Here is a 16,262-nt window from a genome sequence, read left to right on the forward strand (position 1 = left end):
ACCCATGACTTGTGGCACAGGGGCAAAAGCCACGTCCCGCACACCTACATCTAACCCCCATCCCAATTCAGACCCCGGCCCGCTCCTACCGAAACAACTGGTGAGACTGGAGCACTTTCACAGCTTCATAGACCTTGTGAATGGACAGGAGGTAAGTGGCAGCCTTAACATACTGTTCCTGGAAACACAGCTGCTTGCAAAAAGCTTCGATTGTCTTCATCCAAACCGCGTAGCCAGCTGAAATGAAGAAAGAGAATTGTTCAATATGGAGGAGAGTGAGAGAATGGAACTTGCCCAGTTCAAAGGACCAGCATTGGCAAACACTCCCAGGACAGGTGCAGCACGGGGTTAGATACAGAGAAAAGGTCCCTCTACACTGTCCCCATCAAACACTCCCAGGACAGGTACAGCACGGGGTTCGATACAGAGTAAAGCTCCCTCTACACTGTCCCCATCAAACACTCCCAGGACAGGTACAGCACGGGGCTAGATACAGAGTAAAGCTTCCTTTACACTGTCCCCATCAAACACTCCCAGGACAGGTAAAGCATGGGTTAGATACAGAGTAAAGCTCCCTCTACACTGCCCCCATCAAACACTCCCAGGACAGGTACAGCACGGGGTTAGATACAGAGTAAAGCTCATTCTACACTGTCCCCATCAAACACTCCCAGGACAGGTACAGCACGGGGTTAGATACAGAGTAAAGCTCCCTCTACACTGTCCCCATCAAACACTCCCAGGACAGGTACAGCACGGGGTTAGATACAGGGTAAAGCTCCCTCTACACGGTCCCCATCAAACTCTCCCAGGACAGGTACAGCACGGGGTTAGATACAGAGTAAAGCTCCCTCTACACTGTCCCCATCACACACTCCCAGGACAGGGACAGCACGGGGTTAGATACAGGGTAAAGCTTCCTCTACACTGTCCCCGTCAAACACTCCCAGGACAGGTACAGCACGGGGTTAGATACAGAGTAAAGCTCCCTCTACACTGTCCCCATCAAACACTCCCAGGACAGGGACAGCACGGGGTTAGATACAGAGTAAAGCTCCCTCTACACTGTCCCCATCAAACACTCCCAGGACAGGGACACAAGGCTGCAAAATTATGATAGACAGGGAATGGATAGATGAGAATCTGTCCCACTTGACTTCATGTGAGATTGTTCCAGACTGTCGTGAGGGAGACAGTCTCACAGACACTAAAACCACACTGAGAATTTGAATTCAACATTTGAAACTTCTGGAATTTAAAAGCTAGTCTCCGTAATGGTAACCAAGGATCGTTTGGATTGTCACAAAACCCCACCTGGTTCAGAAGGAAATCTGCCATCCTAACCTGGTCTGGCCTACATGTGACTCCAGATCCACAGCAATGTGATTATTCTCACATCGGAACATAGCAGCAGGAAACATTTGGCTCTTTGATCCGGTTCCACCATTTAATAAGATGATGGCTGCCTGACGGCGCCGAGGTCCCAGGTTCGATCCTGGCCCTGGGTCACTGTCCGTGTGGAGTTCGCACATTCTCCCCGTTTTTTTTTTTTTTTTTTTTTAAATTTAGAATATCCAATTCATTTTTTCTAATTAAGGGGTAATTTAGTGCGGCCAAGCCGCCTCCCCTGCACCACTTTGGGGTTGTGGGAGCGAAGCCACTGCGCTGCCCTTCGTCGAGTTTATTCACTGAATTTTAATTTCGCCATCTGCCGCGACGGGAATTCAACCTGGGTTCCCAGAGCATTGCTCTGGGTCTCTGGATTACTGGGCCAGTGACATTGCGACAAAACACTGCCTGACTCAAGTGGAGAAGGTTGGAAGTAAGGAGCAAGTTGGGAGAACAGCGAGAAGTTGGAGCGGAGCGTCGAGAATCCGCAGGATGGGTTCAGACAGCTGCTGCTGTTTCCTTGTTGAAGTTCGTACTCGGCATTTCGGGCATCGTCCATCCTTAAAAACCCTCAAGAAGCTAACAGGGAGTTGCTTTCTTGAACCGCTGTGGTCCATGTGCTGTGGGTGCCTACAAGAGGAACGGCGATATATTTCTAGGGTATCTGCTGCCCTTGTCCTTCTAGATGGGCGAGGGCGTGGGTTTGGAAGGTGTTGCCCGCAGAGCCTTGCTGAGTGGCTGCAGTGCAGCTTGGGGACGGTACACACGGCTGCCACTGTGCGTCGGTGCAGGGAGTGAATGGTGAAGCAGAGGGGCTCAGAGCACCTGTAAAAGCAGACCGGACAAGGAAACTTACCCATGGGCGCCATGGCAACTAAAGTGTCATTCAGCTCCCGCCTCTCAGTGGCCATCTCCAACGCTCCTCTCACATCACCTTTCCACAACATCAGCTGGTAACAAATCTCGGGGTGCCCGGCTTCCAGGTGATTCCGGCCTGTAAAGCAGCACGAAGCAAACACGCTGGGTGTTGAAATCGAAGCAAGAAATAAAGGCCACTTTTATAAACTAATCTTATCAGTGCATTTTGTCCGCCCTCTGCGAGACCAGAGAAGGTATTTCTCCACAAATATTCCCGATATTAGGGATATGGGGACAGGGTGGGAAAATGGGATTGAGGTGGAAGGTCAGCCATGAGCCACGGCAAAGCAGGCTCGAGGGGCCGAATGGTCAGCTCCTGGTCCTGTTTCCTATGCTTCTGTCAGGGTTGGAACTTTACAGGCCCTTTGGCGACTGGGTCGCAGGCTCCAAAATGTCGTCGCCTTCCCTCTGCCTTCCTGTGCCAGCAGCAGGAGCGGCAGATTACCCCCACGCAGAGTCCAACTGTGCCACTTAAGCGGCCAATTGAGGCCCTCTTCCCCACCCTGCTGCCATTTTACCAGAGTCGGGGGTGATCTCCGCAAAGTGGGGAGACCTCAGGTGGGTCCAGGTGTTGGGGGAGGCCAACTTTGGGCACATTGGCCGACATAATGGACCCAGTGTGTCCAGAGATTGCTGTTGTGCAAAGTGTCCTCGTCTTCCACCAGCCAGCTGACTGGATGGACAACTCTCGTGAGTAGCTTGCCATCCTTCACAGGAAGAAGTCTTACAACACCAGGTTAAAGTCCAACAGGTTTGTTTCGATGTCACTAGCTTTCGGAGCACTGCTCCTTCCTCAGGTGAATGAAGAGGTATGTTCCAGAAACATATATATAGATAAATTCAAAGATGCCAAACAATGCTTGGAATGCGAGCGTTAGCAGGTGATTAAATCTTTACAGATCCAGAGATGGGGTAACCCCAGGTGAAAGAGGTGTGAATTGTGTCAAGCCAGGACAGTTGGTAGGATTTCGCAGGCCAGATGGTGGGGGGTGAATGTAATGCGACATGAATCCCAGGTCCCGGTTGAGGCCGCACTCATGTGTGCGGAACTTGGCTATAAGTTTCTGCTCGGCGATTCTGCGTTGTCGCGGGTCCTGAAGGCCGCCTTGGAGAACGCTTACCCGGAGATCAGAGGCTGAATGCCCTTGACTGCTGAAGTGTTCCCCGACTGGAAGGGAACATTCCTGCCTGGTGATTGTCGCGCGATGTCCGTTCATTCGTTGTCGCAGCGTCTGCATGGTCTCGCCAATGTACCACGCTTCGGGACATCCTTTCCTGCAGCGTATGAGGTAGACAACGTTGGCCGAGTCGCACGAGTATGTACCGCGTACCTGGTGGGTGGTGTTCTCACGTGTAATAGTGGTATCCATGTCGATGATCTGGCACGTCTTGCAGAGATTGCCATGACAGGGTTGTGTGGTGTCGTGGTCACTGTTCTGAAGACTGGGTAGTTTGCTGCAAACAATGGTTTGTTTGAGGTTGCGCGGTTGTTTGAAGGCAAGTAGTGGGGGTGTGGGGATGACCTTGGCAAGATGTTCATTGTCATCAATGACGTGTTGAAGGCTGTGAAGAAGATGTCGTAGTTTCTCCGCTCCGGGAAAGTACTGGACGTCGAAGGGCATTCTGTCGGTTGTGTCCCATGTTTGTCTTCTGAGGAGGTCAGTGCGGGTTTTCGCTGTGGCGCGTTGGAACCTGAGGAAGGAGCAGCGCTCCGAAAGCTAGTGACATCGAAACAAACCTGTTGGACTTTAACCTGGTGTTGTAAGACTTCTTACTGTGCTCACCCCAGTCCAACGCCGGCACCTCCCCATCATGGTCCTTCGTAGGGACTGCGGCCCGGCTGTGGCTACTTAATTGGCTGCCAATGGTAAAACACGGCCTCAGGTCGCGCTGGCCACCAAAGTTGCGGGGGGGGGGGGGGGGGGAGAGAGAAAAGAGAAGAGTCACCTCTCACCTTTGCCGCTGGAGGTGGCAGCTATCGGAAAAACCCGGTCTTGTATCTGACAAGCCTCCATTATGTCTGCGCATCTCCAAATCGAGTCTCCTGCACATCCCGAATTTCCATCACTTGTCCAGGAGCCCTGCCTGAGTCACAGGTTCTGGAATTCCCACCCTGGGCCTTGCTCTCCTCTACTTACACAAATTCAAGGTTTCTGTCCCCTGTCCTAATGTCTTGTTCTCTGATGCAGACGGCTCAGCGGGAGCGCAGACGAGTCCGATGCAGACCGCTCAGCGGGAGCGCAGATGAGTCCGATGCAGACGGCTCAGCGAGAGCACAGACGAGGGAGTGCCGGATGCAGACGACGCAGGGGGAGCGCAGACGGGTCCGCTGCAGACGGCTCAGTGGGAGCGCAGACGACGGAGTGCCGGATGCAGACGGCTCAGCGGGAGCGCAGACGAGGGAGTGCCGGATGCAGACGACGCAGGGGGAGCGCAGACGAGGGAGTGCCGGATGCAGACAACGCAGGGGGAGCGCAGACGAGGGAGTGCCGGATGCAGACGACGCAGGGGGAGCGCAGACGAGGGAGTGCCGGATGCAGACAACGCAGGGGGAGCGCAGACGAGGGAGTGCCAGATGCAGACGACGCAGGGGGAGCGCAGACGAGGGAGCGCTCTGATGCAGACGGCTCAGTGGGAGCGCAGACGAGGGAGTGCCGGATGCAGACAACGCAGGGGGAGCGCAGACGAGGGAGTGCCAGATGCAGACGACGCAGGGGGAGCGCAGACGAGGGAGCGCTCTGATGCAGACGGCTCAGCGAGAGCACAGACGAGGGAGCGCTCTGATGCAGACGACGCAGGGGGAGTGAAGACGAGGGAGTGCCGGATGCAGACGACGCAGGGGGAGCGCAGACGAGGGAGCGCTCTGATGCAGACGGCTCAGTGGGAGCGCAGACGAGGGACTGCCTGATGCAGACGGTTCAGTGGGAGCGCAGACGAGGGAGCGCAGACGAGGGAGTGCCGGATGCAGACGGCTCAGTGGGAGCGCAGACGAGGGAGTGCTCTGATGCAGACGACGCAGGGGGAGCGCAGACGAGGGAGTGCCTGATGCAGACGACGCAGGGGGAGCGCAGACGAGGGAGTGCCTGATGCAGACGACGCAGGGGGAGCGCAGACGAGGGAGTGCCAGATGCAGACGACGCAGGGGGAGCGCAGACGAGGGAGTGCCTGATGCAGACGACGCAGGGGGAGCGCAGACGAGGGAGCGCTCTGATGCAGACGACGCAGTGGGAGCGCAGACGAGGGAGCGCTCTGATGCAGACGGCTCAGCGAGAGCACAGACGAGGGAGCGCTCTGATGCAGACGACGCAGGGGGAGTGAAGACGAGGGACTGCCGGATGCAGACGACGCAGGGGGAGCGCAGACGAGGGAGCGCTCTGATGCAGACGGCTCAGTGGGAGCGCAGACGAGGGACTGCCTGATGCAGACGGTTCAGTGGGAGCGCAGACGAGGGAGCGCAGACGAGGGAGTGCCGGATGCAGACGGCTCAGTGGGAGCGCAGACGAGGGAGTGCTCTGATGCAGACGACGCAGGGGGAGCGCAGACGAGGGAGTGCCTGATGCAGACGGCTCAGTGGGAGCGCAGACGAGGGAGTGCCGGATGCAGACGGCTCAGTGGGAGCGCAGACGAGGGAGTGCCTGATGCAGACGGTTCAGCGGGAGCGCAGACGAGCGAGTGCTCTGGTGCAGACGGCTCAGTGGGAGCGCAGACGAGGGAGTGCCTGATGCAGACGGTTCAGCGGGAGCGCAGACGAGCGAGTGCTCTGGTGCAGACGGCTCAGTGGGAGCGCAGACGAGGGAGTGCCTGATGCAGACGGTTCAGCGGGAGCGCAGACGAGCGAGTGCTCTGGTGCAGACGGCTCAGTGGGAGCGCAGACGAGCGAATGTTCTGGTGCAGACAGCTCGGGCCTTACCTTCCTCTTCAAACATCCTGTACAAAGCCGGTCTGTCCACAAAGAGACCCAACTGGATTTCCTCCTGCGAACCCGGCCGTCTTTGGCCCACACTCTCTGCATTGACAAAACGGAAAGCAGTTATAGAGAAAACCTTCCATTCACAACAAGCCGAAGGGTATGCACGTATTGTGGTTATGTTCAGAGGTCTGGACCATTAATGCAGAAACACAAGTTCAATCTTCAGTAACAAAATAAATCTGGAATAAAATCCCATCTGGTTCACGAATGTCCTTTAGGGAAGGAAATCTGCCGTCCTTACCTGGTCTGGCCTACATGTGACTCCGAGACCGGGTAAGGACGGCAGACTGCCTTCCCTGAACGGACATTGCTGAACCAGATTGGTTTTGGGAGGACGTGAGGGTCCTCGAGAGAATTACTGAGATGGTTCCTGGCCTGAGGAATTTTAGAGGCAAGATTAGGTTGGAGGAGCTGGGGTTATTGTACTTGGAGAGAAGCAGACGGAGGAGAGATTTGAGAGAGGTATGCAAGATTATTACAGCTTTAGGGAAGGTAGCCCCGGTTTAGAGATGGTACAAGCTCTGGGCGGACACAGGCTGAACGTTTCGAGCAAGGGATACGGGGGAAATGCGCGAAGAAACCTTTTTTGTTTCTACAACGCGAGGTAATGTCCCTGAATCCGCTGCCCACGAGGGTGACGGCAGATGATTTCAAAAGGAAATTGGATGGGCCCTTGAGGGAAATGCGTGCAGCCCTGTGGGAATCGAGCAGGAAATGGATTGCTCTGCAGAGAGCTAGCACAGCCCCGATGGGCTGAATGGCCGCCCAGTATCCCGGCCGATACTTATCTCGCAACCAACAAGTCAAAAAAAACCCACAGATTATCTGATCATTATCACAAGCTGTTTGCGGGATCTTGCCGTGCACAAACTGGAGGCCCTGTTTCCAACATTAGAACAGTGAATACAGTTCAGAGAGTAGCTGAGAAGGGCTCGGGGATGTCTGGGGGACGGTGTGTGGCGCTATCTCAATGCAAACCCGTCCCTTTCTGTGCTCAGAATGCCGTGGGCTCTCGCTGCGCGCGGCTCACCTTTGGAGTAGAGGATGTTAGCGAGGTTCACACAGTCCGAGTGGAGATCGTCCTTCGATCGGTGGTCGTTGACTGTACTGAGTGGGAGGGCCGATCGGCCTTTCTTCTTCCTCATGGCCGCCTCTGCAACACAGGAAACTACCTCAAACACTCGCCTGGACATTGCTCATGTGAAGGGCCTTTGGAACAGTTTACATTTCAGACAGATTGGTGGACCAAAAGTTTAAGCATTGTAAATACTGTGCAACTAAATTGCTGTGCTTATGTACAATAGGACTGATCATTCCAGGGATGTTACAGCAGTAACAAAAAGGATGTGTGCGGCGCTATGCCAATCCAAATTCTTTTTAATTGCATGGCCATATAGACAGCTGGTAGACTCTGGGCCCAGTCACTGGTTTGTTCATTTAAATCAAGTGGAATTGTGGTCAGCGTTTCTACCGCTGCAGCAGAAGCTCCAGGTTCAAGTCCCACTTCTGGGATAGGTGGTCAACCCGGGTGATTGGCAGCCGGTGGATCGCTCCGATACGCCTGACGGCAGGCAGTGAGAGTTCCCTGGTCAGCTGTACTGTCGAAGGCAGCAGATCGCTGCAGTGCTTCGGGCAAGTGGTCTCATGGGCTAACCGGACGTCCACGGTCGCCAACACCCTCTTCGGGCGCTGCGTCGGCAGCAGGAAGCACCATTTCAGATTTGAAGGGGTTAATCTCACGCTGTTGCAGTGAGGTGGGGGGAGGGGGGTGGGGGGGCATGCCCCACAGGGACGAGCACAAACCTCACGACATGCCTCTCAGCCAAACAAGAGATTTACCTGCTCTCTCTCCCTTACCTGCTCTCTCTCGCTTATCTTTCAGTCTCTCCTTCCTCACAGGAGGGGTCTGGCTTCTCGCGGTTGTTGGGGTGCTGGGACGCTGGATCTCCTGTGCCCTGGGCTCCTCCAGTGCTTCTGCCAGGAAGGAATGAGGGTGGGGAGACACGCACAGACAGACAGAGAGAGAGAGAGACACGCACAGACAGACAGAGAGAGAGACGCACACAGACAGACAGAGAGAGAGAGACACGCACAGACAGAGAGAGAGAGAGAGAGAGAGAGAGAGACACGCACACAGACAGAGAGAGAGAGAGAGACACGCACAGAGAGAGAGAGAGAGAGAGAGAGAGAGAGAGAGAGACACGCACACAGACAGAGAGAGAGAGAGAGAGACACGCACAGAGAGAGAGAGAGAGAGAGAGACACGCACAGACAGACAGAGAGAGACGCGCAGACAGAGAGAGAGAGAGACGCACAGACAGACAGAGCAGACAGAGAGAGAGAGAGAGAGAGAGAGACACGCACACAGACAGAGAGAGAGAGAGAGAGACACGCACAGAGAGAGAGAGAGAGAGAGACACGCACAGACAGACAGACAGAGAGAGACGCGCAGACAGAGAGAGAGAGACGCACAGACAGACAGAGCAGACAGAGAGAGAGAGAGAGACACGCACAGACAGACAGAGAGAGAGAGAGAGAGACACGCACAGACAGACAGAGAGAGAGAGAGAGAGAGACGCACAGACAGAGAGAGAGAGACACGCACAGAGAGAGAGAGAGACACGCACACAGACAGAGAGAGAGAGAGACACGCACGGACAGACAGACAGAGAGAGACACGCACACAGACAGAGAGAGAGAGAGAGAGACACGCACGGACAGACAGAGAGAGAGAGACACGCACAGACAGACAGAGAGAGAGAGACACGCACAGACAGACAGAGACGCACAGACAGACAGAGAGAGAGAGACACGCACAGACAGACAGAGAGAGAGAGACACGCACAGACAGACAGAGAGAGAGAGAGAGAGAGAGACACGCACAGAGAGAGACACGCACAGACAGACAGAGAGAGAGAGAGAGACACGCACAGACAGACAGAGAGAGAGAGACACGCACAGACAGACAGAGAGAGAGAGACACGCACAGACAGACAGAGAGAGAGAGACACGCACAGACAGACAGAGAGAGAGAGACACGCACAGACAGACAGAGAGAGAGAGACACGCACAGACAGACAGAGAGAGAGAGAGACACGCACACAGACAGAGAGAGAGACACGCACAGACAGACAGAGAGAGAGAGACACGCACAGACAGACAGAGAGAGAGAGACACGCACAGACAGACAGAGAGAGAGACATGCACAGACAGACAGAGACGCACAGACAGACAGAGCAGACAGAGAGAGAGAGAGAGAGAGAGAGAGAGAGGGGGAGAGACACGCACAGACAGAGAGAGAGAGAGAGAGAGAGAGACACGCACAGACAGACAGAGAGAGAGACACGCACAGACAGACAGAGAGAGAGACACGCACAGACAGACAGAGAGAGAGAGACACGCACAGACAGACAGAGAGAGAGAGAGAGAGACACGCACAGACAGACAGAGAGAGAGACACGCACAGACAGACAGAGAGAGAGAGACACGCACAGACAGAGAGAGAGAGAGAGACACGCACAGACAGAGAGAGAGAGAGAGACACGCACAGACAGAGAGAGAGAGAGAGACACGCACAGAGAGAGACACGCACAGACAGAGAGAGAGAGACACGCACAGACAGACAGAGAGAGAGAGACACGCACAGACAGACAGAGAGAGAGAGAGACACGCACAGACAGACAGAGAGAGAGAGAGAGAGAGACACGCACAGAGAGAGACACGCACAGACAGAGAGAGAGAGACACGCACAGACAGACAGAGAGAGGGAGAGACATGCACAGACAGACAGAGAGAGAGAGAGACATGCACAGACAGACAGAGAGGGAGAGACACGCGCAGACAGACAGAGCGAGAGAGACACGCACAGACAGACAGAGAGAGGGAGAGACACGCACAGACAGAGAGAGAGAGGGAGAGACACGCACAGACAGACAGAGAGAGAGACACGCACAGACAGAGAGAGAGAGAGAGAGACACGCACAGACAGACAGAGAGAGGGAGAGACACGCACAGACAGACAGAGAGAGAGAGAGACACGCACAGACAGAGAGAGAGAGAGAGAGAGACACGCACACAGACAGAGAGAGAGAGAGAGACACGCACAGACAGACAGATAGAGAGAGAGAGAGAGAGACGCACACAGACAGAGAGAGAGAGAGAGACACGCACACAGACAGAGAGAGAGAGAGAGACACGCACAGACAGACAGACAGACAGAGAGAGAGAGAGACACGCACAGACAGAGAGAGAGAGAGACGCACAGACAGAGAGAGAGAGAGAGACACGCACAGACAGACAGAGAGAGAGACACGCACAGACAGAGAGAGAGAGAGAGACGCACAGACAGAGAGAGAGACACGCACAGACAGACAGAGAGAGAGACACGCACAGACAGAGAGAGAGAGAGACGCACAGACAGAGAGAGAGAGAGACACGCACAGACAGACAGAGAGAGAGAGACACGCACAGACAGAGAGAGAGAGAGAGACACGCACAGACAGAGAGAGAGACACGCACAGACAGAGAGAGAGAGAGAGAGACACGCACAGACAGACAGAGAGAGAGAGACACGCACAGACAGAGAGAGAGAGAGAGAGACACGCACAGACAGACAGAGAGAGAGAGAGAGAGAGACACGCACAGACAGAGAGAGAGAGAGAGAGAGAGAGACACGCACAGACAGACAGAGAGAGAGAGACACGCACAGACAGAGAGAGAGAGAGACACGCACAGACAGAGAGAGAGAGAGACACGCACAGACAGACAGAGAGAGAGAGAGAGAGACACGCACAGACAGAGAGAGAGAGACACGCACAGACAGAGAGAGAGACACGCACAGACAGAGAGAGAGAGAGAGAGACACGCACAGACAGACAGAGAGAGAGAGACACGCACAGACAGAGAGAGAGAGAGAGAGACACGCACAGACAGACAGAGAGAGAGACACGCACAGACAGAGAGAGAGAGGGAGAGACACGCACACAGACAGACAGAGAGAGAGACGCACAGACAGAGAGAGAGAGAGACACGCACAGACAGAGAGAGAGAGAGAGAGACACGCACAGACAGAGAGAGAGAGGGAGAGACACGCACAGACAGAGAGAGAGAGGGAGAGACACGCACAGACAGACAGAGAGAGAGAGACACACGCACAGACAGACAGAGAGAGAGAGACACGCACAGACAGACAGAGAGAGACACGCACAGAGAGAGAGAGAGAGACACGCACAGACAGACAGAGAGAGACACGCACAGAGAGAGAGAGAGAGAGAGAGACACGCACAGACAGACAGAGAGAGGGAGAGACACGCACAGACAGACAGAGCGAGAGAGACACGCACAGACAGACAGAGCGAGAGAGACACGCACAGACAGACAGAGCGAGAGAGACACGCACAGACAGACAGAGAGGGAGAGAGACACGCACAGACAGACAGAGCGAGAGAGACACGCACAGACAGACAGAGAGGGAGAGACACGCACAGACAGACAGAGAGGGAGAGACACGCACAGACAGACAGAGCGAGAGACATGCACAGACAGACAGAGAGGGAGAGACACGCACAGACAGACAGAGAGAGGGAGAGACACGCACAGACAGACAGAGCGAGAGAGACATGCACAGACAGACAGAGAGGGAGAGACACGCACAGACAGACAGAGAGGGAGAGACACGCACAGACAGACAGAGCGAGAGAGACATGCACAGACAGACAGAGAGGGAGAGACACGCACAGACAGACAGAGCGAGAGAGACACGCACAGACAGACAGAGCGAGAGAGACACGCGCAGACAGACAGAGCGAGAGAGACACGCACAGACAGACAGAGCGAGAGAGCCACGCACAGGCAGAGAGAGAGAGAGAGAGAGACACGCACAGGCAGAGAGAGAGAGAGACACGCACAGACAGAGAGAGAGAGAGACACGCACAGACAGAGAGAGAGACACGCACAGAGAGAGAGACACGCACAGACAGACAGAGAGAGAGACACGCACACAGACAGAGAGAGAGAGAGAGAGAGACGCACACAGACAGAGAGAGAGAGAGACACGCACAGACAGACAGAGAGAGAGACACGCGCAGACAGACAGAGCGAGAGAGACACGCGCAGACAGACAGAGCGAGAGAGACACGCGCAGACAGACAGAGCGAGAGAGACACGCGCAGACAGACAGAGCGAGAGAGACACGCGCAGACAGACAGAGCGAGAGAGACACGCGCAGACAGACAGAGCGAGAGAGACACGCGCAGACAGACAGAGCGAGAGAGCCACGCACAGGCAGAGAGAGAGAGAGACACGCACAGACAGACAGAGAGAGACACGCACAGAGAGAGAGAGAGAGAGAGAGACACGCACAGACAGACAGAGAGAGGGAGAGACACGCACAGACAGACAGAGCGAGAGAGACACGCACAGACAGACAGAGCGAGAGAGACACGCACAGACAGACAGAGCGAGAGAGACACGCACAGACAGACAGAGAGGGAGAGAGACACGCACAGACAGACAGAGCGAGAGAGACACGCACAGACAGACAGAGAGGGAGAGACACGCACAGACAGACAGAGAGGGAGAGACACGCACAGACAGACAGAGCGAGAGACATGCACAGACAGACAGAGAGGGAGAGACACGCACAGACAGACAGAGAGAGGGAGAGACACGCACAGACAGACAGAGCGAGAGAGACATGCACAGACAGACAGAGAGGGAGAGACACGCACAGACAGACAGAGAGGGAGAGACACGCACAGACAGACAGAGCGAGAGAGACACGCGCAGACAGACAGAGCGAGAGAGACACGCGCAGACAGACAGAGCGAGAGAGACACGCGCAGACAGACAGAGCGAGAGAGACACGCGCAGACAGACAGAGCGAGAGAGACACGCGCAGACAGACAGAGCGAGAGAGACACGCGCAGACAGACAGAGCGAGAGAGCCACGCACAGGCAGAGAGAGAGAGAGAGAGAGCCACGCACAGACAGAGAGAGAGAGAGACACGCACAGACAGAGAGAGAGAGAGACACGCACAGACAGAGAGAGAGACACGCACAGACAGACAGAGAGAGAGACACGCACACAGACAGAGAGAGAGAGAGAGAGAGACGCACACAGACAGAGAGAGAGAGAGACACGCACAGACAGACAGAGAGAGAGAGAGAGCCACGCACAGACAGACAGAGAGAGAGAGAGAGACACGCACAGACAGAGAGAGAGACACGCACAGAGAGAGAGACACGCACAGACAGACAGAGAGAGAGACACGCACACAGACAGAGAGAGAGAGAGAGAGAGACGCACACAGACAGAGAGAGAGAGAGACACGCACAGACAGACAGAGAGAGAGAGAGAGCCACGCACAGACAGACAGAGAGAGAGAGAGAGACACGCACAGACAGACACAGAGAGAGAGAGACACGCACAGAGAGAGAGAGAGAGAGACACGCACAGAGAGAGAGAGAGACGCACAGAGAGAGAGAGACGCACAGAGAGAGAGAGACGCACAGACAGAGAGAGAGAGCGAGAGACACGCACAGACAGAGAGAGAGAGAGAGAGAGAGAGACACGCACACAGACAGAGAGAGAGAGAGAGACACGCACAGAGAGAGAGAGAGAGAGAGAGACACGCAAAGACAGACAGACAGAGAGAGACACGCACAGACAGACAGAGAGAGAGACACGCACAGACAGACAGAGAGAGACGCACAGACAGACAGAGAGAGAGAGACACGCACAGACAGAGAGAGAGAGAGAGACACGCACAGACAGACAGAGAGAGCGAGAGACATGCACAGACAGAGAGAGAGAGAGAGAGACACGCACAGACAGACAGAGAGAGGGAGAGACACGCACAGACAGACAGAGCGAGGGAGACATGCACAGACAGACAGAGAGAGAGAGAGAGACGCACAGAGAGAGAGAGAGAGAGAGACGCAGACAGACAGAGAGAGAGAGAGAGAGAGAGAGAGACGCACAGAGAGAGAGAGAGACGCAGACAGACAGACAGAGAGAGAGAGCGACGCACAGACAGAGAGAGAGAGAGAGAGAGAGAGAGACACGCACACAAATAAGAGAGAGAGAGAGACACGCACACAGACAGAGAGAGAGAGAGAGAGAGACACGCACGGACAGACAGACAGACAGAGAGAGAGAGAGAGAGACACGCACACAAATAAGAGAGAGAGAGAGACACGCACACAGACAGAGAGAGAGAGAGAGAGACACGCACGGACAGACAGACAGAGAGAGACACGCACAGACAGACAGAGAGAGACACGCACAGACAGAGAGAGAGAGACACGCACAGACAGACAGAGACGCACAGACAGACAGAGCAGACAGAGAGAGAGAGAGAGAGAGAGAGGGGGGGAGAGACACGCACAGACAGAGAGAGAGAGAGAGAGAGACACGCACAGACAGACAGAGAGAGAGACACACGCACAGAGAGAGACACGCACAGAGAGAGAGAGAGAGACACGCACAGACAGACAGAGAGAGGGAGAGACACGCACAGACAGAGAGAGAGAGACATGCACAGACAGACAGAGAGAGAGAGAGACGCACAGACAGAGAGAGAGAGAGACGCACAGACAGAGAGAGAGAGAGACGCACAGACAGAGAGAGAGAGAGAGAGACACGCACAGACAGACAGAGCGAGGGAGAGACACGCACAGACAGACAGAGCGAGGGAGAGACACGCACAGACAGACAGATAGAGAGGGAGAGACACGCACAGACAGACAGAGCGAGAGAGACACGCACAGACAGACAGACAGAGAGGGAGAGACACGCACAGACAGACAGAGAGAGGGAGAGACACGCACAGACAGACAGAGAGAGAGAGAGACACGCACAGACAGACAGAGCGAGAGAGACACGCACAGACAGACAGAGAGGGAGAGACACGCACAGACAGACAGAGCGAGAGACATGCACAGACAGACAGAGAGGGAGAGACACGCACAGACAGACAGAGCGAGAGAGACACGCGCAGACAGACAGAGCGAGAGAGACACGCGCAGACAGACAGAGCGAGAGAGACACGCGCAGACAGACAGAGCGAGAGAGACATGCGCAGACAGACAGAGCGAGAGAGACACGCGCAGACAGACAGAGCGAGAGAGACACGCGCAGACAGACAGAGCGAGAGAGCCACGCACAGACAGACAGAGCGAGAGAGAGACACGCACAGGCAGAGAGAGAGAGAGACACGCACAGACAGAGAGAGAGAGACACGCACACAGACAGAGAGAGAGAGAGAGAGACACGCACAGACAGAGAGAGAGAGAGACAAGCACAGTGAGAGAGGGAGAGACGCACAGAGAGAGAGAGACGCACAGAGAGAGAGAGAGAGACGCACAGAGAGAGAGAGAGAGAGACACGCACAGACAGACAGAGAGAGACACGCAGAGAGAGAGAGAGAGAGATGCACAGAGAGAGAGAGAGAGAGACACGCACAGACAGAGAGAGAGACACGCACACAGACAGAGAGAGAGAGAGACACGCACAGACAGACAGAGAGAGCGACGCACAGACAGAGAGAGAGACACGCACACAGACAGAGAGAAAGAGAGAGACACGCACAGACAGACAGAGAGAGAGAGACACGCACAGACAGACAGAGCAGACAGAGAGAGAGAGAGAGAGACACGCACAGACAGAGAGAGAGAGAGACGCACAGACAGAGAGAGAGAGAGACTCGCACACAGACAGAGAGAGAGAGAGACACGCACACAGACAGAGAGAGAGAGAGAGACACACACAGACAGAGAGAGAGAGAGAGACACGCACAGACAGACAGAGAGAGACACGCACAGACAGACAGAGAGAGACGCGCACAGACAGAGAGAGACGCGCACAGACAGAGAGAGACGCGCACAGACAGAGAGAGACGCGCACAGACAGAGAGAGACGCGCACAGACAGAGAGAGACGCGCACAGACAGAGAGAGACGCGCACAGACAGAGAGAGACGCGCACA

At 55.1% G+C, this 16,262-nt stretch overlaps 1 protein-coding gene across 1 annotated transcript in view; it reads right to left on the reverse strand.

Moving 5' to 3' along the window:
- gemin5 (gem (nuclear organelle) associated protein 5) overlaps nt 1-16,262 on the reverse strand; it is an 87,910-nt gene that overhangs the window by 24,960 nt on the left and 46,688 nt on the right. Inside the window, exons 17-21 of the mRNA XM_072512741.1 lie at nt 8,135-8,251; nt 7,308-7,430; nt 6,218-6,313; nt 2,246-2,383; nt 90-237 (exon numbers count right to left, since the gene is read on the reverse strand). Of these exons, the coding sequence (XP_072368842.1) occupies nt 90-237; nt 2,246-2,383; nt 6,218-6,313; nt 7,308-7,430; nt 8,135-8,251 (622 nt within the window). The remainder of the gene's footprint in view (nt 1-89; nt 238-2,245; nt 2,384-6,217; nt 6,314-7,307; nt 7,431-8,134; nt 8,252-16,262) is intronic.

The sequence above is a fragment of the Scyliorhinus torazame genome, chromosome 7, assembly GCF_047496885.1.
Source record: "Scyliorhinus torazame isolate Kashiwa2021f chromosome 7, sScyTor2.1, whole genome shotgun sequence".
NCBI lineage: Eukaryota > Metazoa > Chordata > Chondrichthyes > Carcharhiniformes > Scyliorhinidae > Scyliorhinus > Scyliorhinus torazame.